This window comes from Bipolaris sorokiniana (assembly GCF_000338995.1).
Source record: "Bipolaris sorokiniana ND90Pr unplaced genomic scaffold COCSAscaffold_6, whole genome shotgun sequence".
NCBI classification, from domain to species: Eukaryota; Fungi; Ascomycota; class Dothideomycetes; order Pleosporales; family Pleosporaceae; genus Bipolaris; species Bipolaris sorokiniana.
The window spans coordinates 1615962-1640384 of record NW_006911900.1 but is presented as its reverse complement, the minus strand read 5'-3'; the positions used below and the strand labels follow the sequence as shown (position 1 = coordinate 1640384).

At 50.0% G+C, this 24423-nt stretch overlaps 8 protein-coding genes across 8 annotated transcripts; 4 read left to right on the top strand and 4 right to left on the bottom strand.

Annotated features, from left to right (window-relative positions):
- Positions 1–726: 726 nt before the first annotated feature.
- COCSADRAFT_88584 (uncharacterized protein) lies at positions 727–1738 on the top strand (the record flags this gene model as incomplete). The annotated part of the gene is made up of 3 exons (XM_007701481.1): positions 727–1021; positions 1071–1602; positions 1666–1738. The coding sequence occupies 3 exons, from the start codon at positions 727–729 to the stop codon at positions 1736–1738; spliced, it is 900 nt and encodes a 299-aa protein (XP_007699671.1).
- Positions 1739–3884: 2146 nt separating this feature from the next.
- On the bottom strand, positions 3885–8475 carry COCSADRAFT_116751 (uncharacterized protein). Its single transcript, XM_007701480.1, has 2 exons — positions 5024–8475; positions 3885–4974 (listed from the first exon to the last, which is right to left on the bottom strand). Exons 1-2 carry the CDS (start codon positions 8246–8248, stop codon positions 4183–4185), a joined length of 4017 nt encoding a protein of 1338 aa, XP_007699670.1. The 5' UTR covers positions 8249–8475; the 3' UTR covers positions 3885–4182.
- A 327-nt stretch (positions 8476–8802) lies between these two features.
- COCSADRAFT_36539 (uncharacterized protein) lies at positions 8803–10106 on the top strand. Its single transcript, XM_007701000.1, has 3 exons — positions 8803–9043; positions 9244–9562; positions 9612–10106. Exons 1-3 carry the CDS (start codon positions 8871–8873, stop codon positions 9843–9845), a joined length of 726 nt encoding a protein of 241 aa, XP_007699190.1. The 5' UTR covers positions 8803–8870; the 3' UTR covers positions 9846–10106.
- Positions 10107–10597: 491 nt separating this feature from the next.
- COCSADRAFT_36538 (uncharacterized protein) lies at positions 10598–12595 on the top strand. The gene has a single exon (XM_007700999.1). It carries the CDS (start codon positions 10806–10808, stop codon positions 12279–12281), a length of 1476 nt encoding a protein of 491 aa, XP_007699189.1. The 5' UTR covers positions 10598–10805; the 3' UTR covers positions 12282–12595.
- Positions 12596–12661: 66 nt separating this feature from the next.
- COCSADRAFT_160177 (uncharacterized protein) lies at positions 12662–14423 on the bottom strand (the record flags this gene model as incomplete). Its single annotated transcript, XM_007701479.1, has 3 exons — positions 12662–12815; positions 12874–13040; positions 13092–14423. 3 exons carry the CDS (start codon positions 14421–14423, stop codon positions 12662–12664), a joined length of 1653 nt encoding a protein of 550 aa, XP_007699669.1.
- A 3636-nt stretch (positions 14424–18059) lies between these two features.
- On the bottom strand, positions 18060–19312 carry COCSADRAFT_87725 (uncharacterized protein; the record flags this gene model as incomplete). The annotated part of the gene is made up of 2 exons (XM_007701478.1): positions 18060–18919; positions 18976–19312. 2 exons carry the CDS (start codon positions 19310–19312, stop codon positions 18060–18062), a joined length of 1197 nt encoding a protein of 398 aa, XP_007699668.1.
- A 549-nt stretch (positions 19313–19861) lies between these two features.
- Positions 19862–20632, bottom strand: COCSADRAFT_141881 (uncharacterized protein). The gene is made up of 3 exons (XM_007701477.1): positions 20267–20632; positions 20083–20206; positions 19862–20030 (listed from the first exon to the last, which is right to left on the bottom strand). Exons 1-3 carry the CDS (start codon positions 20462–20464, stop codon positions 19993–19995), a joined length of 360 nt encoding a protein of 119 aa, XP_007699667.1. The 5' UTR covers positions 20465–20632; the 3' UTR covers positions 19862–19992.
- Positions 20633–22378: 1746 nt separating this feature from the next.
- COCSADRAFT_141878 (uncharacterized protein) lies at positions 22379–24224 on the top strand. Its single transcript, XM_007701476.1, has 2 exons — positions 22379–23161; positions 23213–24224. Exons 1-2 carry the CDS (start codon positions 22452–22454, stop codon positions 24021–24023), a joined length of 1521 nt encoding a protein of 506 aa, XP_007699666.1. The 5' UTR covers positions 22379–22451; the 3' UTR covers positions 24024–24224.
- The last annotated feature ends 199 nt before the right edge of the window (positions 24225–24423 follow it).

Below are 24423 nucleotides of genomic sequence, written 5' to 3'. Positions count from 1 at the left end.
GCCACCGTTCTTTTGACATTATTTCGTTTCGATCATTATGTTTCTAGGCTCTTCCAACTACCCTTTACATTCGATGCTAAGTTAAAATTGCCTAATAGGGAACCCATCGAGCGAAAGCCGGGTCTAGGCCAGACCACCCTAACCTCAACCACCACTTTCCAAGAAAATGGCCCACTTGCTGATTCTGGATGTAAATTTTTGAATAATATTTTTTCTAAATGGTAGCTCTCATATCTCCAGTATTCCTCGTCACTTTTAGCTCAGTCCAGACTTACTCCGGCTATGTGACATAAGTCTTTCCATGTACACAGACGAACAATTTTATGGTAGATCTGAGGTGCTGTGGAATTTCTAATGTAATCGAAATTTTTCAATGAAGTTTCGTAATTTGGCTTGTTGAAGGTTGTAGTATCATGCCTAAATTTTGCTTAACCAAATTGTGAGTGATCAACAGACATGTCAATGTTGTATGGCTGTAATGTTGAGTTTTATTGCATACATACAGGTCCCTTCAAATACACCACAATACCGTGACTGGCTACATGTCTCTGGAAGTTTGTAGTAATGATGGACAATCGACCAAAGCACACATCTTCGCCAGTCCCCTAACACCCTGCCTACACATAGATCTGCTTCATATATAATGTTCATTCCTTTCCCAAGTAGAGAAGCTTCGACACTCACCTCGGGCATACAACAACGTAGATTTTGTACTAACTGAGCAACATGTCTCCCCTCCAACAGCTCCTCGTAATTGGTGCTGCAATCTCGACTGTTCTCGCAGCACCCGCTATTCCCAATGCTGAGCGTGCATGCGAGCCCCTGCCCCATGGCCGCGGCCTCATCCCCCGGCCTGATACCGCAGAGGCGTTCCAGTCCTTTCACCCCTTCTCGTTGGCAGCCACTTCCGCAGTTACGCCCGTTGGCTATATTCAGGCGTACTCCAACCTGGTCACCACCTTCAATGAGCCCTCTCAGTTCATTCGCTACGCTGACTTGGACTCGTATGATGTCAACAAGTGTAAGTGAACATGTTGTTTCTAAATTTCCATCACACTGAACATCTTTAGGCGCTGCCGAATGTGGCAAAGATGAAAAATGCAACATATTCGGCATCTTCTTCGAGCGTACGCCAATGTACAAGCCTGGCCCAAAATGCCCCAACCCCTCCTCCAGCACTATGATCAAGTGCACCCTGTGGTCTGGCACCATCTCGCCCAAGGCCCACATCAACAATGGACAGACCCGGGAGAAGTTCCGTATCGTCATGGCTGGCTCTAACGCGTATGTAAAAGATATTACTTTTAGCAGCCGAAAAGATGGTTCCTCAAACATCCTCAAGAACTGGATTGTAGAAAAGTACCAAAATGGCGCTGCTATCCAGGTACCTCTTGACTGCAACGGCGTAGATACCTACATGGGTATAGCGGCCTGGCGCGATGGTAAATTTGATGCTCAGAGGTGCCTTGACGCTTGCAAGGTTGCTGGTGATACTGATATCCAAAGCCGCAAGTGTCGCTTCGTCAATACCTACGTACAGCGCCGGAATGGCGTCCAAGTTGCTCAGCATTGCGCCATGTTCTCAGAATACTGGCCCGCTCCGTAAGTATTTGCCGAATGACCCTTTAAACATCCATTGAAGTCAGGGATCTGACGTTTTTGCAGCTTTGCTACAAACCTGGGTCAACGCCGCGGTGATGTTGAGATCTCCGAGACAGACTCTTATGGGTATGTATGATCACTGATATCCTGCATCCTTTCTATAATTGCAGATGGAGACTAACTCTTTGACCAAGTCTTCGCCGAGTTGAGGTTAAGGGTACTGCTTGCTACAAATCCCAGGATCTCCTAGTTCCGGTCCCTCTACGGCCCAGCGCTATCCCTGACGTACCAGTAGTATCCAATCCTGCTCCCATATCCGCTGGCCGTTCTTCCTCGAAGCCTGCTGGTCTTCCTGTCATCGCTTCCTCCTTAGAGTCTACCATTCCTACTCCCGTTATCTCATCTCCCACAACACCTAAGGCCCAGGTTTCGGCCACTGGACTTGAAGATCCAGCTGTCGTCAGTTCCCTGTTTCGAGTCAGACTTTCCTTGCTATTTTCACCTCCATCTACTTCTCCAGCTGTCCTAGCCAAGGCTTCTACCCCCAATATTGCCGCCCCAACTTCGGCGGCCTCCAGTACAACTGCCAAGGTCTCGGGTACTCCTTCAGTGGCCCCAAGCACTCCATTGACTGCCCCGGCTGCTCCTTCAAAGGCTCAATTCACCTCTTCGGGAACCCTAGCTGCCCTTCCTAAGGTCTTGGGAACTCCCTCTACAGCCTTGGGCACTTCTTCAATACTCCCAGCTACTTCTCTAGTAGCCCCGAGTACTGCTTCAGTAGGTCCAGCTACCGCATCTGTGGTCCCAAGTGCTCCTTCAGTAGTTCCAGGCACCTCTTCCGCAGTCTTGGGTAACTCTTCAGTGGCCCTGGCTACCTCTCCAGTGGTACCAGCTACCCCCTCCGCGGCCCTAAGTACCTCTTCACTGCTTCTAGTTAGCTCTTCAGCGGTCTCAACTATTTCCTCCGCGGCTTTGAGTACTCCTTCGGTAGCCCCTTCATCGGTGCCAGCTACCCCTTCAAGTCTGCCAGCCACCCCATCGGTTCTACCAGTTGCTCCCTCAGTGGCATCAAGTTCTCTAGTAGTCCCAGAAACCTCCTCCACAGCCTCTAGCGCTTCTTCACAGCTTCCAGCCAGTCCTTCAGTGACTCCAGGCACTGCCTCAGTGCTCCTAGCCACTCCCACCAGTGCCCAAAGCACTCCTGCGGCGGCCCTAGCTATCTCTTCAGCAGCCCCTTCAGTAGTCCCAGCTATCCCCTCATCCCCCCTGAATACTTCCTCCACGGCCTTAATCACTCCTTCAAAACTTCTAGCTACTTCCTCCGTAGCCCAGAGCATTCCTTCAGTGCTCTCAGCCACTCCTTCAGTAGCCCCCTCATCTTCCCCTCTATCTTCAGCAACCCCCACCACCCCTTCTCTGATCCCAACTCCACTCACCTCACCGCTCGACCCCTCGAACTCCCTACTCGTCTTTCCAACAAAACTCCCGCCGATCGAGCCACGCAGCAGAGACCTCACAGACCCTGCCAAAACCCTCTCCGCTACTATCTCCGTGCACTTCGCCGCCCGGGCTACACCCTCCGCCGCCCCCTTCGATCCTATCCTCTACGCTAGCCTAGTTAGTCCGTCTCCCTCTTCCCTGTCCCCTTCATCATCATCGCATCTCGCTTCTCCTTCACCCCCGCGTTCCTCTTCTCTTTCATCCCCTGCACTCGTTCTTGTTGTCGCCCCCGCAGTCGAGCCCGTACCAGTCATTCGCCGTGATAGGCCCCCGCATAACTACAAGAATGGCCAGATATGCTGGCCCAGCGGCGACCATTGCTGGTGGATGATGGATCCAAACAACATAAGTGCTGACCCTGAGTTGACGCAGGAAGAATGGGATCCCGAGGTTGATAAGCATAGCTGGAGGAACTATGGGTAGGTCGTGGTAGTTTTTCGAGAAGGAGAAATATGGAGATGTAATGTGATGTGGTGTTGGTAAGGGTTAGATGGGCATGGGCTGGCTGTGGTGGGTTGAGTTGCCCATAGTGGCTGTTATAGGCCGTGTATCCCATTTTTCCTATGTTAGATCGTTTAATGAGATGTCTTTTATATTAGTGGGCTCAGAACACACGATGAGAGAATAAAAGGTGCGAATTGACGAGGTTGCCCAGTGTGTCACACTACAGGTGCTTGGGGCAATCCATCTGTCCGCCGATAATCTGATTAGCAAGATGCGTTTTTCACCGAAAATACTATATTCCACAAAGACTGCCGCAAGTTTCACTCCATACATCATCACAACGGTATAGTATTCGTAATTTTGCGTCTTTGTACTGTTTTAATATTGTTTGATACTATGTCGATTGGTGATGAAAATCGCAAATCCCGAGGTCAATCACAGCAACGCAACGCAACGCACGTCATCCTTCCCAAAAGCTTTTCCCTTGAGTAGAGTCAGTTTTGATACATGGTGTCACTAATTTCCAACTCTAATAACGGTCTGACAATGTCTGGACCCAAGTGTGTCGTATGTTGGCAAGTACGTAGTAGTCCATCGATTCGAGCCTAGGCTACATATAACAAAACTGTAGCTTGATCAGCGGTCGCGCTCCTTAAGCTCCTCTGCGACAGCTTTAAGTCCGTTCTGATGTTCCTTTGAGACATGTTCCCAGTACTGTGCCCAGACACGTGATTGTGGGTCGTCCTGTACTGTGCCAGCTTCGGTGCCCATTCGCTTGTTGATTTGGAGTGAAATCTTGAGCACACCCTTGGCACCTTCGTTGATCTTTTCAATCTCTTGCTTCACAGCATTTTCCTTTGGCTTGACAGCAAGCACAGTCCGGAAGTTTTCGGCAAGCGATTCAAGGCGCGAATGCACTTGGTCGGGAGCAATCACCATAAGCTTTGTAAGCATGAGATTGCAGAGGATACGGATGTCATGTTCGTCAGTGACACCAGCAACGATACGATCGAAGAAGTCAGAAATCTCAATAGGAGACAGTCGTGCAAAAGCCTTCTCGAGAAGAGCGTATAATGTTTCATATGCACTCTTGCGGATTTCGAGACCGTCGTCAACCTTGTGCTTGAATGGACCCATTTGGACCTCACGGATGAGCTCAGGTTTTACAACCGTCTCCTTCATAGCGAGAGGTAGTAGCTGGTCAAGGGCAGGCAAGATAATGTCCGGCTTGTTGTGCATCGCAGAGTTGAAGGTCATGAGTGCTAAGCGGCGGTTTTCCAGATCAGGCTCATTGAGCATTTGAACAAGCATAGGCACGACAATTGGCTTGAGGTACTCGTCATAGGCTTCATCGGTATCGGTGAAGGTGTAGCGCAATGCAGAGATGACCATGGCACGCAAACTTTCTTTGCGGTCGTTCAAGAATGCCTAGAATATTGGTAAGTTTTGGAATACATGGAGCTTGGGATTATCCTACCTGGAGCTGAGGGAGGTATGTCTTCGGATCAATGATGGTTAGTCTACCGATACACTCTGCACCAATCGCCTTGTTGTCTTCAAGCTGAGAAGCGGCAACGAGGTTTTGCCACAATGTGGAAGTATACGGAATGATCTCCGATTCTGTGTCATCATGCTGAAGAATCTCCTTGATAGCGTGCAAAAACAAGTACTGTGGAGCTGAGGGCTGACCCATGTTTGACAGTATGACAGGGAGGTACTTGCTAACGCTTCCCGCACCTGCTCTACCAAGTGCAACAGCGGCTGCAAGCGGCACATTCTCAGACTTTGCGGAGAAGTATTTGATGAACAGTTTGGGATCAATATTGGACTGCGATCCCAGTCGAAGCGCAGATTCTCCGAGCACAACAAGGGCAAGACACTGACGCTTGTCGTCCTGCGCAGTCTCAAGCTCAGTGATAAACTGCTCAAGCTTCACACCGACACTGTCGCCGCCATAAACAAGTAGATTGCCAATAACTTTGCCGACAACCTCTGCATGTCCGGACACACCAACTTGTTGCAACAAAGCTTGCATCAACTCTTTTCCTACGCGCTGCTCACCAATGGCACGGACTAGCTTGAGTAACGCATCGAGTGGCATTCCGCTTATGGAACCTTGAGCAACCTGACATAGCGCGGCAGTAAGACTTGGTGTCATGATAGCTTGTGCATCGTCCTTAACGAAGGTAGCGAGAATGACAAGAGCAGGACCTAGGAGGTGAAGGTCGTTTGCGTTGAGTAATGGCAACAGCATATCGACTACCTGCATCCTAGTCTGGTTATCGAGTTGACTCCGCGATTGTGGGTTCAGTGCGAGGGTGCGAAGTGCGCTCAAGCTTGCGCCACGTAAAGCACGGCTAGCTTTTCGCAATTGTGCACCAAGTTCCATTGCGACGCTCTGTACCCACTTGGCTGACAGTTCATCCTTCGCCTTGGTATGGGCAGCGATTGAGTCAATTGCGCGAACCGAAGCAAGACGAGTAAGCTCATTCTTCAGACGCTCAACCAAAAGCTCTAGTCCAGCTGTTCGCTTATCCGAGGCAAGCAAACCCTCGGTTCCTGAGCTTCGACCCAGAAGTAGTCCAAGGACATGGATGGCACTCCGGCGCACTTCAACATCTGCATCGTTTGCTGATATCCTACTGACCAGCGCTTCATACAGGGATTCCAGATATTGACGGTTTTCCGTGCCTGACGCAGCGGATCGAGGTGGTGTGAGCGACTTGATGGCCTGTTCGGTTGCTGCAAGAGCCTCAATAGATAGCTTGCTATACTTCTCCTTGACGCCACGAAGAAGTGCGTCAACAATGGGTTCCAAATACGGCTGGATAGACTGGGATGGGTGGGTATCTGCTATGGCTCCTATCAGCTGCAAAGCTTGAGTTCGTAAACTGTTGGCTGTTGCCGAAGCACTGCTTGATGATCCTCCAGTAGTCTTTGCAGCTTCTACAACAGGGCTGATGAGCTGATTAAGATAGCCGTCAAGACCGCCACGCTGAGTGATGACGATGTCTTTGATCAATGAAATGGATGCTTGCTTAGTAGTGGGTGGACACGACGTCTGCTTGAGTAGTTGCGCAACACCCTTGACGATGTCTGGACTGAGTTTTGCTAAGCTAGCCCGAGGACCCACTGGAGGAGTTCCAGCTGGTGCAGGTGAAGAATAACCCATGGATAAGGAAGAGCTCTCCTGAAGATCGAACATGCTTGCATCACTACCACCACGACGGCGCTTCTTGCTTGGTGGTAACATCATACCGCCATGAGTTGGCTCATCAGCAAACTTGACTGGCGAGGGACCATCGCCCGACTTCCTCACCAAGTTGGATAGTGTCGCCAGAACCTCCAAGCGGACATTTTCTTCACGTTCCTTGAACCGTGCGATGAGTGCTGGTGCAACTCGACTGTAGAGAGTCCCATCTTCAAGAAGATCACCGTTGCTCCGTGTCGAAATGAGTGTGTACAGAACCTTGGCTGCACACCTACGGACCTTCCAACTGGCATCATCATCGTCGTCGTAGCCAATCTCCTCTTCAAAGTCCTCGCCCTCCAATGCGTCTTCTTCGTCACTTGGCATATCATCGTCATCTTCGTCATCTTGCGCCAGGTTTGGGTCGTACTTTAGGTATCGTGTCGCGGCTTCAATTGTCTCTTCGGTGTATGCACGCATGTCGTTCGAGCAGGAAGCAAGGAAGCCGTCCAGCGCAATGAGGGCAGCCTCAAGAACCTCGTCGATTTCTGGGTCGCGCTCTCCCTCATCATCGGATACGTCCATCTCTTCGGCTTGTTCCTCGGTGCTCAATGCGCTTAGGACGAAAGGCGCTAGAGTCTTGAGATACGGACCAAATTTCCGTGGGATGGAACGCGCCATAGATCCTAGTATAGTAATATACAGCTTTCGTTTGCTGCGAGTAAGATGCGGGTCACGTAGAAGCTCAATCATCTTGGATAGGAAACCACTCAACAATGAATCGGAAAAGTAGCCAGCCAGTGTGGAGATAGCAGTAACCGACTTCTTCTTCATCATGGAGCTCGCCCTGTCATTCTCAAGAATAGCGAATGTGATCTGCTGCAGCGCCTGGATCTCAACATCCTGCAACATGGAGCCAAAGCACCGGGCGACTTCGGTCAGCACATCGATGGTATTGCTGTCTGTTCCCTTGTCCAAATCCTCTTGCAACATACCCTTGGGCGGTTGCGTGAGGCCCTGTTGTGCCGGGGGTATAACATTGTATCCAATCAGACGGGGAATGAGTACCCTGCTGATGGCACTGTATGCGTTCACGACGGCTTTGCTGCGCGCAGCACCGTGGACAGGGCGCGGGAGGGAGACGACGACTTCGCGAAGAGCAAGAGCGGGTATTGACTGGTCGACTGTATTGCCTGTGGGGAGCGTCGAGAGCTTGTCAATCATAACTGGCAACGTCTTGTCGCTGATCTTGTTTACAAACGGGCCAAGACACTTGACAGCCTGGTTCTGAACCTCGCCATTGGTATCTACAAGCGTCGTGAGCAGGCCTTCGACAGTCTTTGCTGCAACAACGTCATCGTGAAGGAGGAGGCCAGGGTGGGCGACAACGAGAATGTCGTGCAGGTCACTCAGGGCCATGAAGCGGAAGTCGGGGTCATCGTCGACAAATCGCGGCAACAATTGGGCAACATTGTGTGCGGTCGGGTTGGGCGGAACCGACGAGGGCGCCATGGTGTGTGGTGTTGTGAGGTCTACTGTTGTCACTGGCAGGCGGGGCAGCTATAGTGGGGTTGGGGTTGGGGTTATAAGCTGATGCGGACAGACAGAAGGAGAACAGGAACGAAGGAAAGAAACTGAGAGCGAGGAGCTGGGAGTTTGGTGGTGGAATTGTTAGGTGGTGAAGGCACCACTGGCCGCTACGGACAAAAGAAGCTTCTATCGAAGTGAATGGGCTGTCGTTGCCTGCGCGTTGCTTTCGAGAGCTCGAACCATGCGCACGGCCGTCGTGTCCATCGTAGTCAAGACACGGCGGAACGAGTATCAGACGAATGCATCCCTCGCAACTGTGAACATGACAGTGCTACAAAAAACGATTTACGCGACAACTAGTCAGCTCGAGCCCCGTGTTTCTTTACAAAACGAAGTCACCTGTCGCGATGGCGCAATGTCCGGCCTGGTAAGCTCTGCCGCACATGCACGTGACCAACTAGAGCCGGTAGGGCTAGACGCACTCGAGTGACGTACCCATTAATTCTCGCCTTCATGACCTGATCTTTACTCTACGCGCATCATAACTGCGATTCTCTTATCAATTGCCCGTCGCGAGCTTTAATTAGCCTGCCTAAGCTTCATCATGTCCTTCTTAAGAACTTCCGCATCCCGCGCTTCCTCTTTTGCACGAATTGCGCGCCCGACCAGGTATATCCGCGCCGCCGAGCTCCAGCCATGGCAACGAGCTGTGCAGCGCAGAACCTACGCCAGCGGCCATGGCTCACATGGTGAGACCAAGAGCAGTGACGCCCCATGGTATGTCGAAAATCTCTTGCTATTATTATCCAGACGAATGTACATCAGTTGTAGACACAGTCTCGATGGAGCAAGCTCAACTGCGATGGGTTCCTTTTTGTTGTGTCCGAAGAGCCGGCACAGCTCTTGGCAAGGAGGACATACACATACCTCTTGAGCACTTCTTTCCTCGCCGAGCACATGCTAACACAATCCTCAAGGATAGGCGCAGCTGTCATCGGCACTGCTGTCGGTCTATACATTGTCATCAACCAAGATACAGACCACGGCGCCGAACACCACCCTCTCGGTGAACCCCACGGCGAAGGAGATGCCCCCAAGCATGGTACCGATTCGACCGTAAAGAAGGCAGACGAGAAGCCCAAGGAGGAGCCCAAGGAAGAGCCTAAGAAGGAGTCCAAGAAGGAGTCCAAGGATAAGTCTGAGGAAAAGCCAAAGAGCGAGCACCAGGACCCTTCCAAGCCCACCAAGGAGAACAGTGAGGAAAAGGACAAGCAGTCTCCCGATGAGTCTGACAAGGTTGGTAGACCCAAGACCGAAAAGAGACTGTCTATGCTAACGCGTATAGGCCGACCCCCGTAAAGAGGAGACCAAGAGCACCAACGAGACCTCTGGCAAGCAAAAAGGCTTGTCCAACGACAACACCGAACACACTTCGCACATTTCCGAGCACCCTGAGAAGAGCAAGAAGGGTGAGGGCGTTGCTGAAACCGCTAAGCTCCAAGGAACCGTCTCTACCGATCGTCCTGGCGCGGAAAACAAGGAGGAGCGTGGTAACACCAAGGTCGACAAGGACGCATAAGCATGATGCATCTTCATATCCTCTGCATCTGGATTGCCTGAGAAGCTTCGAGGCGACCGTCCATGTCGTCTCCCTTGTATAATGTGTGTTATTAAATCAACCAATTACATCAATACTTACTCTTGTCTTTCCAAACATGTACCGACCGAGGAGCAGATGAAAAGGAAGCTTGCTCGGCATCTTTCCGCGAAATGACTCGTGTCAGTGCAGACATGCAGTGAAGGTGTACGTATCTAAGTGAAGCGGGTCGTTGTGAGCGGCAGTTTTAGGCCTCAAATAACCGTGTTGAGAGGATGAAGACTGACTCAAACATGTACTTATCGCCGCCACTGAGGCTGTGCGTGAGTTTGTTTGGCCCGGGATAATGCCAACAACGCTCTCCAGTTGCGTCAAGGTGCCTGGGTCAGAGCCACCCCACAGCGGTCCGCAAAGGCGCGAGGTGGACGAGGCGAATCGCTGATTGGCCGGGCGTAGTGGAGCCGAGACACCCGCAAGCGCCGACCATCTCGCTCCACAACCTTGTCACACGTCAACTCTATCTCCAATTGGCCACGTCTGCGCCTCAACTGCACGTCTAAAAAGAGGTCCATCTTACGGCGGGAGCTCTGCGAATCTGATTTCGCAATGCCACCCGCCTACGACATGAGGCACGGCCAAGAACCAACCAGAGCGCGAGGCAGCTCCATTTCAGGGCGGCCTTTTGCTCGGGCTGGTACTTGTGCAGCTCTGGACTCGATGTACAGACCCCTGGCCCCAATATCAGGCCTCCTTGCCCCCAGCTTGATCATGTTCCACATCCCACGCTCTAAGAGTTTATAGCCAGCTATCCCATAAGTCCTATCTGCTCACTTCACCTGAAATCAATGGCATCTTGAGATACAACATCGACATACCTCATTACCCGTTCACCTACCATTCCACCAGGTTTAGAAGCGGCTCGTTTTAGCTTGTCTGCACAACATGGACCCCAGGAATTACGGACGGGGTGAGGAAGCTCAGCCTCAGATGACTTCACGACAGCACACCCGCTTCTCATGGCAGCAGCCCTTGGACGACGAGGTTCCACCCTATCAAGAGCGACAGCAGCAAGCTCCACAACATCAGCCTCAGCAGCTTGCGACGCAGCAGTACCAAGCACAACAGCAGTATCAGCAGTATCAGCAACCGCCGCAACAGCAGCAGCAGCAGCAGCAATATCAGCATCAACATCAGCATCATCAGCCGCAACCGCTACCGCAACAACACCAGCAAGAGCCCCAGCAACGTGTCGACACAGATGCGTCACGTCATTTCTCTTACGCCCAGACACCGGCAGAGATGCGCGCATTCGTGTACACATCCTCTCCAAGCGACCCTCCAATGCCACATTCTATGCCCATATCTCTTCCGACGTCACCGGTGGGGTACACACCAATCGACCCGCGCCCTCAGTCGATGCTCGATGCGCAAATTCCGGTTGTTCCGCCCCAATCTCGTGCGGCTGACATGCAGCCCTCTCACGTGCATCAAGTACGGCCTCCTGTGTCGCCTGTGTCGCCTCAGCATTCTTCATATCCACAAACTCAACAATACTCTCCTGTATCGCCAATACCACATCCGCAACCTGTCCATGAAGCCCCACAGGCAAATACACAGCAGAGCAGACACGCACGGCAACTAAGCAACCTATCGCCCATCAACACAAACGTACGTGTGCACACTATGCCTACCATTCCACCTACCCCACCATCAGGAACCCATCAGACGTCACCGCTACCACAAAAAGCACCCATAACCCCCATTTCAGCCAACTCCATGCACAAAGAGCAATCACGGCAGGTTGCTACTTCGCCTACAAATCAAGCATCATATGCGCACGAGCCATATTCGCCTCATGGCTTCGTAACAAGCCAAACCAACAATATGCATGCCGTCTTCTCTCCGGATGCTGCCCACGGCCCCAACGGCCTGGACTTTGCTGCACATCAACCGGGTCAGATTTCGCATCCAAATATGGAGTCTGAAAGCTCTCACGAATGGTCAAACGGCCTTTGCGCATGCAGTCCAGAACCGGCGACATGCTTTACCGGTCTTTTCTGCCCCTGCATCGTCTACGGAAGAACCTCGTATCGCCTCTCTCAAAAATCTGCAAAGAACGATCCGACAGATATGTTGGGTCACAGCACCACTAATGGACACTGCATCGTAATGGGTCTGTCGTGCGGTTTATGGTGGCTGTTTCCAATGCTACAGCGGACTCGCATCCGAAGAGCATACAAGATCAAGGGTAGTCTTGGCAGCGATTTGCTAAGAGGATGTTGCTGTTGCTGCTGCGTTGTTGTACAAAATGAGAGGGAAGTAAAGGGTAGGGAAGAAGCGAGCCGGCGGTGGGCTGGACCAGCAAGCACTGATGTTTATACAAGGAGTGGCAGCATGGTATACAAACCACAGCAATAAGTTTTTTATCAGAGACATTCAGGAGCCTTTTCTATGTCGTTTTTCAAGCGCATTCGCTCTCCTTACGATACCCACGGTCATTTCTAGTTGTAACATAGTCTGTTGTATCCTGAGATCAACAAAATTTCTACATACACATTACTATAATCAGGAGTACTTTTCCTGATTTCTTGCACCTTCTTTCAGCGGCCTTCATGGATGATTCAATCTAGAATGTTACTGTTGTTGCTGTAATTGCGATCTTCAGATATTGCTTCGGCCCAGCGTCCACCCCTCTGCAATCATCAATGTCACGAATGGAAGACTGACAGCCAACTATGAAATTTGTTTGATCTAACATGTAGCACTACTTTCGTGTTTACTGATACTTGGTGTCGCAACTATCTAACAGCAAATTGACTCTTCCCGCGAATGATTGGACCGTAGCGGTATAGGACATATGGAACAGGAGTAACAATTATGGCGATACACCCAAGCACAGTCAGCGTCCAGTGCGTTCCAATATCCCTGTACATTGTTGTACCACCAATTGTCCTACTTTTAGTCAGTCTCATGAAGAGCCCCCGGGGAACATCCAGAACTGGGAACTTACATGACACTGGCTATGACATAGCGTACCGTAGTTTGAAAACTCAGTGCAGATGCAGCGTACATCTGGTAACTGTCGATGATGTACAGGTAAGAACTCATAAATATGCATACCGTACCGAAACCGATGACGACCGAGGCGACAAGTGGTGACCAAACTGATATACTTTCCTGCTTTACGTCAATAAACCGATAAAGAAGTTCATCTAGCTCTACTCTTACATAGCTTGTCCAGCCCATCCAGAAGAGCCCGATCGGTAAGCATGGCGCCCCAAACATCGCAAACATCAGTCGCGACTCCTGGGGAATCGATTTCCCCGACCCGTCATCTCCTTTCTCGCAGCATAGCCGCTCTGTTCTTGTCCAAATAAAGGGAATGAGAGCTGCCGATAGCAGGATGCCGACCAATAAACCAAGGAAGCACAAGTTCTTGAGCCCCTGACTCATTCCGTAAGTCTTTTGGAATGTGTATGGGTAACCCACGAGGAATGTGAACAACACCACATACACGAGCGTGTTGTAGAACGTGAGCAAGACGACAATCGGCTCGAGCGCCAGACGAAACGGCCGTGTAAAGTTCTTCTTGAGCTTGCTTCCTAGCCCCTCATCCTCATCCTCCTTCGCCGTCTTAAACCTTTTCTCCCCCGTCAACTTCCTCAACTGCTTCGCCTTCAACTTCAGCAGCTGCGGCGGATACGTCTCCTCCATCGCCACCGCAACAACCACTATACAAATCCCCGTTAAAACCACAATCATCCACTCGGCCCACCGCCAACTCACCACCTCGCTCTCCCCAATATAACTCGCAATCAAAGGCCCCAGCACCGGGCCCCCAAAACAAATAGCCCCAAACAAAGGAAACGTCCACGTCATTTCCCGCGTAGACCACAAATCACTCATACTCCCCCCCGCCACGGTCATCGGCGCAGACGCAAAACAACCAGCCAAGAACCGGAATATCGCCAACGAAGCAAGATTCGGCGCAAGCGCCGCACCGATGAGCCAGCACTCGCATGTGACCAGTGAGTACAGATACACCTTGTACCGCCCCAGTATCTCGGACGCCGGCGCCGCGACCAGCGAGCCGAGACCGAACCCCATGAGATAAATTCCCGTGCTACAAAACGCGTGTACGGATTCTGAAGCGCCGAAGAAAGCGGCGCTTTGGGGAGCGACGGGGGCTTCGATGGAACTTGCTGTTGTTACGATTGCGGCGATGAGGTCGAGCAAGAAAAGAATCTTTAGGCGTTTGGAAAGGGACCAGTTGCGTGGGTTTGTGGGGTCGGAGGTGGAGTCCCAGGACACGAGGTAGAAGGATGATCCGGTTTGGGTGGGTTGAAGGGAGATGCCTGGGAGGTTTGTGTAAGGGGAGGTGCTGGTGTCTGGGTCGTGGGATTCTTCATCTTGCGGGAAGACTTTTGGGTCGCGTTCGAAGGGGGGTTCGTAGGGGCTTAGGCGGGGTTTGATGGGTGGAGGGGTGGAGGTTAGGTTGAGGGTTCGGAGTTGTTCTTTTGTTTTCGCGCGGATGGCGTGGAATTGGAGGAGGGCAGCCATTGCTGCGAGGATTGATCTGGCTTCAAGATTTTGGTTGGAAGTGTGGGTTGTTTCGACATTCTGGGAGCACTTAACCGGGAGAGTTTATAGGTTTAGGTATTTGTCTCTCTTTCTTTTCTTTCGATCATAGAGGAGACACGATACCCTCCTCTACGTGTGAAGTGCCGGTGGATGCGCTAGATTATCATCGAGATCTGTAGATGATCGAGATAGTGTAAGGATACAAACCTGAAAGAGCTTCTTAGGGCTGGATATTTCCATTTTCCCGATGTCATACAACCTCTCCAGGCGATTGTACTGTAGATTATCTCGAGTAGTTTGATGGATCATCATGCGCTGGCTGATGACTGTTGCGACCCCATGATCTCTGAACACAAGTTACTCAAAAGTACGGAAGAAAAACGAAGGGAGATGGGTGCCGTCGATCAGATGCTCCAAGATCTTAGCAAATGGTCAGTACACACGTCAGCATCATTCTTGGAGATCTCTGGGAACATCGTCATTGATACTGTCTTTTTCGACAAAAGATGTCCCTGATTCAGATGGCTGATTGAGCACTTTTAATGAAAAGGTCGATAGTATTTTGAGCCTTTGATGAGGTCGATTCGAAGGATGGAGTGGAGCTGAGCAGACCGGATACACGCAACACCTGGTACTACAGAAAAGGATTTATTACGATTCGCGGTTATCACTTCGCTCTCAATGCAAGCGCAGGTGGAGTATAGGGACTCATCAGAACATCATGAAGATTCTAAGCTATTGGAGCAGTACAAAGATTGGGGGGCGGACATTGCCAAGATACACTCGACTAAGCACTAGACCCAGAAAATTCGGTAGACTAATGGACAAAGTAAACATGAACCACACTGAGTTTGGCCCGTGGTGGTATTAAAACAGCGCTTTGCGGTAGTTTCCGGAATAGTAGTGGTTGTACGGTAAACCTCGTTTGGGATAAGTGGAGGAAGATCAGATTCTGTTCTCCGTGCATCATGTCCAAAATTTTCTCTTCGGGAATCATGGTCTATTGCTGTAGTCAGATATTTTCTAGCCCGATCTCGTATACATGAAATTTCAATTCAGAAGTTTCTTGTATTTGCTCCCAGAATATAATACACGGCTTTTGCCGTCTGTCTCAATCCACAGTGGTATTTGTTATGCAGCGTCGTCATGGCACACGCTTTACACTAGCGTGCTATGCTCGCCGATAATCACTATCAACTGCGATTCTTTCTTTCAATCCACTATACTTTACGCAGCGAATCAGCGTATCCAGACAGTATATCCCTGATGTGAATACCATAATAGTGGGCAGATGAGGTTTTTAGCATTCAGCGTGGTACTACTCATCCTTACTGTTAGCCATAAAACGATTGCAGTGGGTCCAATGATTCACTACGATTCTACTTTCTCTCGCTGACATAAAGCTTGTGAGCAAGGGGGACGAGGCACTGATCTACTTTTCGGCACCTGCACCCGATACTGGCAAGATTCAAGTAGTTTCATTTTTCGAAGCAAGAGCCCCGATCAGGTTACACAACATAATAAGAAAAGGTCAAGCTATGGCCATAGCGCTGTCATAGCCCTTGGGTCCGTATTATTGCTCAACTAAGGGATGAAGAGACTATTTTCCTATATCCAGAAATCTATCAGGGGGCATAGCTTCACATCGAGAAGAAGGGATTATTTGTATCATCTTCGGTTGGTCAAAGCAGGTACTAACTGGTTTTCCTAATATTATTTATGGCTCGGCACCGTATCGTGCAGCCTACAAAACTCCAACCTGGCAACATTCCAAGACATTTCGCTAATTCAAGTCGGTTATCATCTTGTGTGAAGAAATATACGTAGATTTTATCAAAAGCTTTGGTACTTCATTCTTAGTCAAGACAATGATATTCCAAGGAACTGTCCATACTACGTCTTCAAAAATAAACTTCTTACCTGTTGCCGGTTATCCGCGGCATTTTATGCTGTATAGCCTATGCATTATAGCATATGACTAATAAATTACAATACGTAGCCTAATTGCAGTTTTGTCGGCGCAAAGACTGTTGATCAGAGGAGGTTGATCGTAGCACCAGGACGCCTACAAAAACAAATGATAGCTCACGGGCCATGCCTGCTATTCCACCTCAATAGGTAACACGTACTCAGATATAGCTTTTCGTAGAAGCGGTCATGTGTCCACAAAGATATCTATGAACAAGTCAGTCATTACCAATTTGCAGAAGATACAACTAGTCAATGTTGTCCAGAGTGCAACCTTGCTCAACGCGACGATGCACAACTGCATAACAGCACGAGACCAACAAAAGAAACTATCTCGTGTCTTTGAAAAAGAACGAACACGGATTCGGGATGTCCCGTCATCGATCAAGCAACCTATGGAGGAGGCTTGCGCGGAACTTCAGGCCGCTGCCCAGTGCACCCGCTATGTCCGCAGAAGGCGGCGAGCTAGGGTACGTCGATCCAAAATGCAACCGCACAGTACCAGGTTGCCAGGCCACCTAATCCAACTCGACGGTCATGGCTGTACACCCTTACTCAAGCCTGGTAACACACCCCTTCACCACACTCACCCAAAATGATGGCACACCACCACCGGTATCCGCCAGGAATAAGGATATCAGTGCCCAACCACTGTGATCTTTTCTGCGTTTCTACTCCTGCTGAATCGAGATAAGTGACTTCCTTAATTTTCCCACCTGAGTTAGCGGTGCAGTCAACATAGCCTGCATTGGCAATGTACACAATAGAATCTCCCCACAGTGCTACATGGCATCCATCAGAGCCTATTTAACCGAAATCATTTTGAAGAAATAGTTCCAGATGGTGACAATGAACCTGGAAAGCAGCACCGTTCTGCCGAAACAAGGTATGTATATCAAAGACTCTACCCTTCTGCGCCTCTCATAATATCAACACCTACACAGTTTGATACATGGTTGGCAAATTATGAACTTTTCATCAACTCAGTTCAGTCTGCCTGGAAACTAAATCTCTTTCTTATTTCTGTGTGTTACGGATAAAAATCTTTAATTTTACATACTTCTCGTCTCATATACTATCCCACATCTCATCCCCCGTCCCCCTCCCCCCTCCTACCCATACCTCCCAGCCTTATACCCCTCATCCGCCTCAATTCCTGCATTCCTACAATCATCACACATGTCTGGAAACTTGATCTTCCTCCTTACTTTCTTGAACACGGGACACGACTCTGGGCGCGCATCGGCATCGACGCGGCGACAGCGATAGGTGTGTCTCATGGGTAGGTGTTCGTGGTTGCAATGGAGGTATTGGGTCCAGTGCCGTTCACACATTTTGAATCCTTTTTTTTGCGCTGGGGAAAGGGGGGGTTGAGTTGGTGATTAGGTAAATTGTCTCTTTTGTTGAGATTGATACTATAACTTGTTGGACTCGCAGTACTGTATAGTTTCTGCCTTCCGTATTCTGAAGCTATCAGGGGCTCCAATATATATAAGGTCTCTCAGTATGCAGTCATGGTGTTTGCATAATCTAAGATTCAAGTATTGTATTGTTTGGGAACTTCGTGGCCAGCATCATTCATTGGTCGTATGCACTGTCAATATCCTGTGAATATTCTCTTCAATTCCTGATCAACCAAGTCGAAATCTAAGAGCTGGCAGACTTTGCCTTCAATTCTTCAAGCTGCTTCTTGGCTGCCCACTGCTTCTCTACACTGATCTTTTGCAAGATTTTATCCGCACCCTTTTCGATAAGCGCCTTGGCAACTTCCCTTCCCATTTCTTCGGCCTCTTCCACATTGCGAACTTTTCGGGCGGCCTCGGATGTGACGGATTCTTTGCCATCGACGCTGACCACCAAAGCCTTCAACACCAGCTCTTGCTCATCAATATTTGGCTCCTCCTCTTCCATGGCATTTCCATGTTTGTCATAGTCTTTTGCTGGCTGTGTACCAACGGCCAAGCCTTTTCCTCCTCTCCATGATGTCTCAACACCAATGGGTACGCTGCAGCCCCCTTCTAGGGTCCTCAATAGTGTCCGCTCAGCTGAGCACGCTCTCGTTGTCCGTTCGCATCGGATAGTGCTCAAAAGCTCCTTCATGGCCTTGTCATTTTTTCTGATTTCAATGCCCAAAGCACCCTGACCGACGGCATGCAGCATACCGCCATTGCTGCCACTCAGATATTGTGTGATGCGGTTGTCAAGACCCATGCGTTTCAAACCAGCAGCAGCTAAGATGATAGCTGAGTACGGCGAATCTTCGGCGTCGAGCTTACCTAACCTTGTACCAACGTTTCCTCTCAAATCGGCAAATTTCAAGTGTGGGTATAGCATTCGTAGTGTCGCAGCTCGTCGTACAGACGACGTTCCGATGGTGGCGCCTTGAGGCAGTGTGGCAAGTGTGGTTTCTTTGGGTAGGCGGGGGGAGATAATCAGGGCATCGCGAGGATCTTCACGTTCGAGAATGGCGCCGAGTTCGAGGTGTTCCGGTAGCTGAGTAGGCATGTCTATTTAGGTCCCGTCAGCTCAACTCTAGATTAATCCTAGATATGGGCCCATATACCCTTTAGACAGTGTACAATTATGTCCAGATCGCCCGACTCCAACATGCTCTCCAACTCTCCGGTCCACAAACTTTTTGCATTTTCACCTTGGCTCAGCTGTTGCAAAGGCGTGATCTTGTCCCTGTCACCTTGAACCACTACAGGGCATATATTGTAGGTCCTCTGGGGATTTGCTTCCTTTAGGCTTCTTTCAACCGCACGCGCTTGGATTTGGGCAAGAACCGAGTTGCGTGTGCCGATATTGATGGGAGGGAATTGCGTGCTTGCGGACGTGTTGAGCCCTTCTGGGTTCGGGTGAGAAGGTCCCTGAATATCGGCAGCGGTAGCAGACGCCATGTTGGATTATCTTGGTGTGAATAGTGTCACGGGTGTCGCGACGTGGCGATGGTGATGGCGGTTAGAAAAACAGTTGAAGACGTGGAGGGGTGGCGGGGCAACAAACGTCACCTTGGCCGCGGCTCTGCGCTAGCGTCAGGTACGCCCACGCTCTTAGTTCGACGAAGTACACAGAGGCAAAGTACACCCACCAAAACAGCGAAGCATCAATAAGATGTAACTGTATACTAGTGTTATAGTATCATGCAATCATTTCCTAAAACATATAGATCTATACGTTAAACTCTATAACTTTTATAGATGAAATAATTTCTTTTTAATTACGTACTTCGTGGTGAATGCGGCTTCTCGCAAAAGGTAGCTTTATTCTAATAGTGGCTGTTTTAATCCAGGTATTCCGTCGAACTCAGATCCATAACCTTTCAATACTCGAGCCATATCCTGCCTAGTAGACAAAATCAATCTCTGCTTATACGACTGTGTTTTCGGGCTCAAATCTGTGACGCGGAATGCGCAAATTACACTTCACACTACACATCACCATAGTAGCGCAACTTATTTTATGCAAAATTCTTTACTCATTCAGGCTATATACAGATGCCATATGGTAGTGGCATTACAAGCTCATCGCATTAACGCGTTCATTCGCCCTTCTTGGATCCAGACCGGTATTAAAGTATTTACTTGTTGCCAGTGTTGTGAATGGCGTTGGGGAGGGCTTTTGTTAAAGTTAGCAACTTTTCATTCTGAACATAGTCTTGGATACTCACCCTTCTCGACAGACTCAGGAACGATTTCCTGGACCTTCTTGGGGACGATGGAGTCTTCGCCGTCGTTGAGGGCGTGCGTCTTGCTTGTGGACTGGCTGTTTGGGTTGCTGCCGGTGGGATGGACCTAGGGTGAACATGTTAGAAGAGCCCCAAGTTAAAAAGCCACGCAGATGTCAAAACTTACGCTCTCGGGGAGGGACTCCTCAAGGCCCTTGGGGGCAGCCTCTTGGATCTTGCCGGGGACAGCGCTTTGTCCGGTAGCGTGGGAAGCGCCCTGGCCGTGCTGGTTGGTGGAAGACATTCTGATGGAAGTTTGTTTGAAGACGGGTATCTGTCGGATCAAAGGTCGTGAGATGGTACGGATTTGAGGAGTGAAGAGCATCTTGAATGGGTATTTATGGTGGTGAATGGTCTCCAGGAAACCTTTAAGATGAAGATTTATGTACGTATAGATGGCTAGATGACGTTCCAATGAGCGGCTTCTTGTGCGCCATCTTGTCTACAACTGGAGCTCAACGCGTCATGAAGTTGCTTTCCATCCACATTCCTTTCGATCGCTAGTAGAGTACATCTAGGCAGAAGCAATAGTGTTCAATGCGACTGATGATTGGCAGCCCTACCCCGATCGGAGAGTGCGGTGCATGGCCGTCTCGCTTATCTCCAGTTTAGTATTAACTGTGACGAAATGTAGTCATTCACTACATTGTACGGGGTTCCGCGGACTCGAGCTAGAGCTACGCGAATCTGATGGTGGATATGACGTGCTGACTTGAGGAACGCCTATACGAAATTTTGGGCCCAAGACACCGATGATGAGATTGGAGAAGACTGGTGCAGGTGTTTACGACAGGAAGATTGCATATGGCTGGTGTTTTGCCACACGTCGGCTCCAAGAGTCTCCATGATGGGGTTTGCTACTACCGCTCGGATTCTTACGACCTCCATGGGACCGCGTCAATACCGAAGTAGATGCAGTGAACGAGTAGCAACATTCGGAAATCCCAGAGAAGCCATATCAAATCTAATCGCTATATCAAAACACTGCCTCGCATAAGCTGTAGGTCTTGTTGATGACTAGCGGTCGGTTCTCTTCCAGATTCTGGTTCCACTGGAGTTCGATGACGATGCAATTGTGCTGTTTGCCCGAGTAGCTGATTGTCATGGTACATCCACCTGTCACTGTAATTGTGATGTTAGATGTGTCTATCATGCTGGGGGTGCTGACGCGGGTATTAGTGACGTAGTGGATGTACGTACAGGCGGGGTCCGCGGAGGCTTTCAAACACAACTTTACTCATATCCACGCGTAGTACAGCAAGTTGTTGGACGTGTCCATGTCTGTTCACTATATGTTTCCGTGATCTCTCAAGACAAGTCGATGAATATAGTCGTTGATTTTTGCACATCTTCTCATGGTCTGATATCGTAGCTATGGAACCGGGTCTCACTCGCGAAAGAAGTCTGGTTCGGAGCAGAGGCATAGGCGAATAAACAAAAAGGAAAACACGTCGCCTGATGTTTCTATCGTTGTCCAGTTGGGTACGGTCCTTGGAGTGGTTGGTTTGCGTGAAGGTCTACCTACAGAGTACCGCCATCCTGATGCGTCGTATCGCGTACATTCGCCTCACTCGGCGCGTCCAATTGGTCGTTTGATGCGCAAACGATGAAGGTTATCGACACGTGTACAGGCCTTGGACACGTGTGCCTCGAGTGCGTTGAATCGGTTTTCGCAGTGCAAACAATTTCGATAGCAGCCCTTCCTCAATGCACCGCCAAAGCGATAGGATCAATGAAAAGCTCAAAAGCCGACCAGCAAAAATTGCCCCGCCGAGATTCCCGAAGGAAGCTCGTGACAGTCCCATACCGCGCTGTGCAATGCAGACGAGACTATCAGATGGACCCAAAGCTTGAGCTGGGCCATCGCAAGAAGGTAAGTATGCAGAGCAAAGGTAGGGGGATGCCCTCTATATATACCCGATGGAAAGGAGTCCGTGCTTTTCCCACGTGACCTGGTGCCTTGTTTGGACCACAGCAACTACTCCACCACCTTGGCCTGTGCGTCATGGCCTGCCAAGTCCTCTCTCTCCACTGCCATCTTTCGTGTTTTTCAAGCTCCACTGGAATTTTCTGCAAGCATCTTGTGCTGGTGGAAGAGTTTGGAAAATATGGACCGTATACAAAATTCTTTGTCAACCTCATCTTGGCTTCACGTCATCGGCCATGCACGTGCAGCTATTGCAGCACTCTTGTTTTGTCGGATCAGCACATGTGATATGATGTTATGCATCTCATGTGTAAAATATCATGCAGTATAAGATGCGACGTTCAGTTGAGTTCGATGCATCAAGTTGCAATTGAGTTCCGTCAAAATGCTGTCTAGTTACCTTGTGTCCCGGCTTTGGCCTCTTTATGTCCTAACATATGCTACCTTCAGCAGTGCTGCCACACTGTTCCAGGGCGGAACAGTAATCACTTGGGATAAATCTGTCAATTACCTCAATGTCATCCGTAATGGTTCTGTCCTTGTCGAAAACGACACCATTTCCGCTGTTTTTTCAGCATCGTACAATGGCACCCTACCTTCCGATTTGGAAGTCGTTGATGCGACCAACGACATCATATCAACAGGCTTTGTCGACACCCATCGCCACAGCTGGCAGACGGCTTTCAAGACCCTAGGGTCCAATACCACTCTCATGACTTACTTCCAACGCTATGGCACCGACTCGCCTGCTGCTACAATACTCACGCCCGAGGATGTATACATTGGTCAGCTAGTCGGATTGTACGAAGCCCTGAACGGAGGTGTCACAACTATCGTGGACTATCCGCACTGCACATGGTCAGCAGAGCATGCCATGGCAGCACTGAATGCCACGTTTGAAAGCGGTGTCCGAGCTGAGTTCGCATACTACTTTGAAAACTACCCAAACTTTACAATTGAAGGACAAACAAAGCTTTTCCGAGACTTGACCAGGGACGAGCGGTTCCATGGCTCGCCTACCAACTTGGGCATCTCGTACGATAATTTCAGTAGCGACAACAAGAGCGAAACGCGATCCATCCTCGATCTCGCAATGTAAGTGGATTCCAGCAAGGATTTTTCAACGCGTACTGACCCAAGTATCAGCGAACACAACGTATCCGTCCTAACCACCCACGCCAACGGCGGCGTCTACGGTGCCCCCAACTTCCCCTCAGTCCTTCAACCCTTCAATTTCCTCAACACCTCCATCCCCATCATCTTCGCACACGCCAGCTACCACACCCCCACAGACGCCCAGCTCCTCCGCCAGCACAACCACTTCATTTCCACGACCCCCGAGTCCGAAATGCACTACGGCCACCTCCACCCAAACAGCCACCTCATCATGGACCAAGCATCGCTCGGCATAGACACCCACTTCACCTTCTCTTCCGACATCCTAACCCAAGCCCGCCTCTGGCTCCAGAGCGCAAGGAAAACCCTCTACACAGAGATAATCAACCGCCGCCACCTCCCCGCCCGCAACCCCATGTCCGTAAACCAAGCCTTCCTCCTCGCAACCCGCAATGGCGGCCTCGCCCTACGCCGCCCAGACATCGGCGTCTTAACCGCAGGAGCCAAAGCAGACCTCCTCGTCTGGAACGGCCGCGCGCCCAGCATTCTCGGTTGGAGCGATCCCATTGCCGCAATCATGCTGCATGCCAACGTCGGAGACATTAAGCATGTCATGGTGAATGGCGTGTTTCAAAAGCGAAACGGGGAGCTTACAGCAAAGGATTATGCGGGCTTGCAGGATAGGTTTCTTGAGAGTGCGAGGAGGATACAGGGTATGTGGAGGGACATGCCGTTGCCGGTTAGCGAGGGCGAAGCGCAGAATGGAGTCGAGTTTGAGGAGCCGATGGAGGCGCATGTTGAGAGGGGTGAGGGAACGGGCTATGGGCCGTTGTTTGTATAGGATGCTAGGGGGTGCTTTTTTTGGGTGTGTGTGTGTGTGTGACTTGAGATACCAGAGAATTTTAAATTTTGTAGCTGTGATATAGGTTTAGCCCAAGATGGCGGATGTAATACTTTGTAAGAAAGACATTTGACTTCCCTAGGCATCTGCACGCGGCGATATCGGATATCCAAATACTAATGCCATGAACCACATGCGAACTAGGGATACATTGTCATACCTGTGTATTCACTAGGGCGTATGAATCACTCCAAAACAAATGCGTGCCGTCCCATTCATGAGTTATATTCAAAAAAAATCGTATTCGTAACCTAAACTTTCTTCTCTTCAACATAGCAAATCAATCGCTGAGTAAAACAGCTCTTCTCGAGTATTGTGAAAAAAGAAAACAGGGCGGATA

Excerpts from the sequence above, each read along its gene's own strand:
- COCSADRAFT_36538 (XM_007700999.1), top strand. The coding sequence starts at position 10,806 with ATGGACCCCAGGAATTACGGACGGGGTGAGGAAGCTCAGCCTCAGATG.
- COCSADRAFT_141881 (XM_007701477.1), bottom strand. The coding sequence starts at position 20,464 with ATGCTCTTCACTCCTCAAATCCGTACCATCTCACGACCTTTGATCCGA. Across the intron at positions 20,207-20,266 it reads AGGAGTCCCTCCCCGAGAGC|GTCCATCCCACCGGCAGCAA; the intron begins GTAAGTTTTGAC and ends TGTTCACCCTAG. Across the intron at positions 20,031-20,082 it reads TCCTGAGTCTGTCGAGAAGG|CCCTCCCCAACGCCATTCAC; the intron begins GTGAGTATCCAA and ends CTTTAACAAAAG.
- COCSADRAFT_116751 (XM_007701480.1), bottom strand. The coding sequence starts at position 8,248 with ATGGCGCCCTCGTCGGTTCCGCCCAACCCGACCGCACACAATGTTGCC. Across the intron at positions 4,975-5,023 it reads CATACCTCCCTCAGCTCCAG|GCATTCTTGAACGACCGCAA; the intron begins GTAGGATAATCC and ends CCAATATTCTAG.
- COCSADRAFT_36539 (XM_007701000.1), top strand. The coding sequence starts at position 8,871 with ATGTCCTTCTTAAGAACTTCCGCATCCCGCGCTTCCTCTTTTGCACGA. Across the intron at positions 9,044-9,243 it reads AAGAGCAGTGACGCCCCATG|GATAGGCGCAGCTGTCATCG; the intron begins GTATGTCGAAAA and ends ACAATCCTCAAG. Across the intron at positions 9,563-9,611 it reads CTCCCGATGAGTCTGACAAG|GCCGACCCCCGTAAAGAGGA; the intron begins GTTGGTAGACCC and ends TAACGCGTATAG.
- COCSADRAFT_141878 (XM_007701476.1), top strand. The coding sequence starts at position 22,452 with ATGCTGTCTAGTTACCTTGTGTCCCGGCTTTGGCCTCTTTATGTCCTA. Across the intron at positions 23,162-23,212 it reads TCCATCCTCGATCTCGCAAT|CGAACACAACGTATCCGTCC; the intron begins GTAAGTGGATTC and ends CCCAAGTATCAG.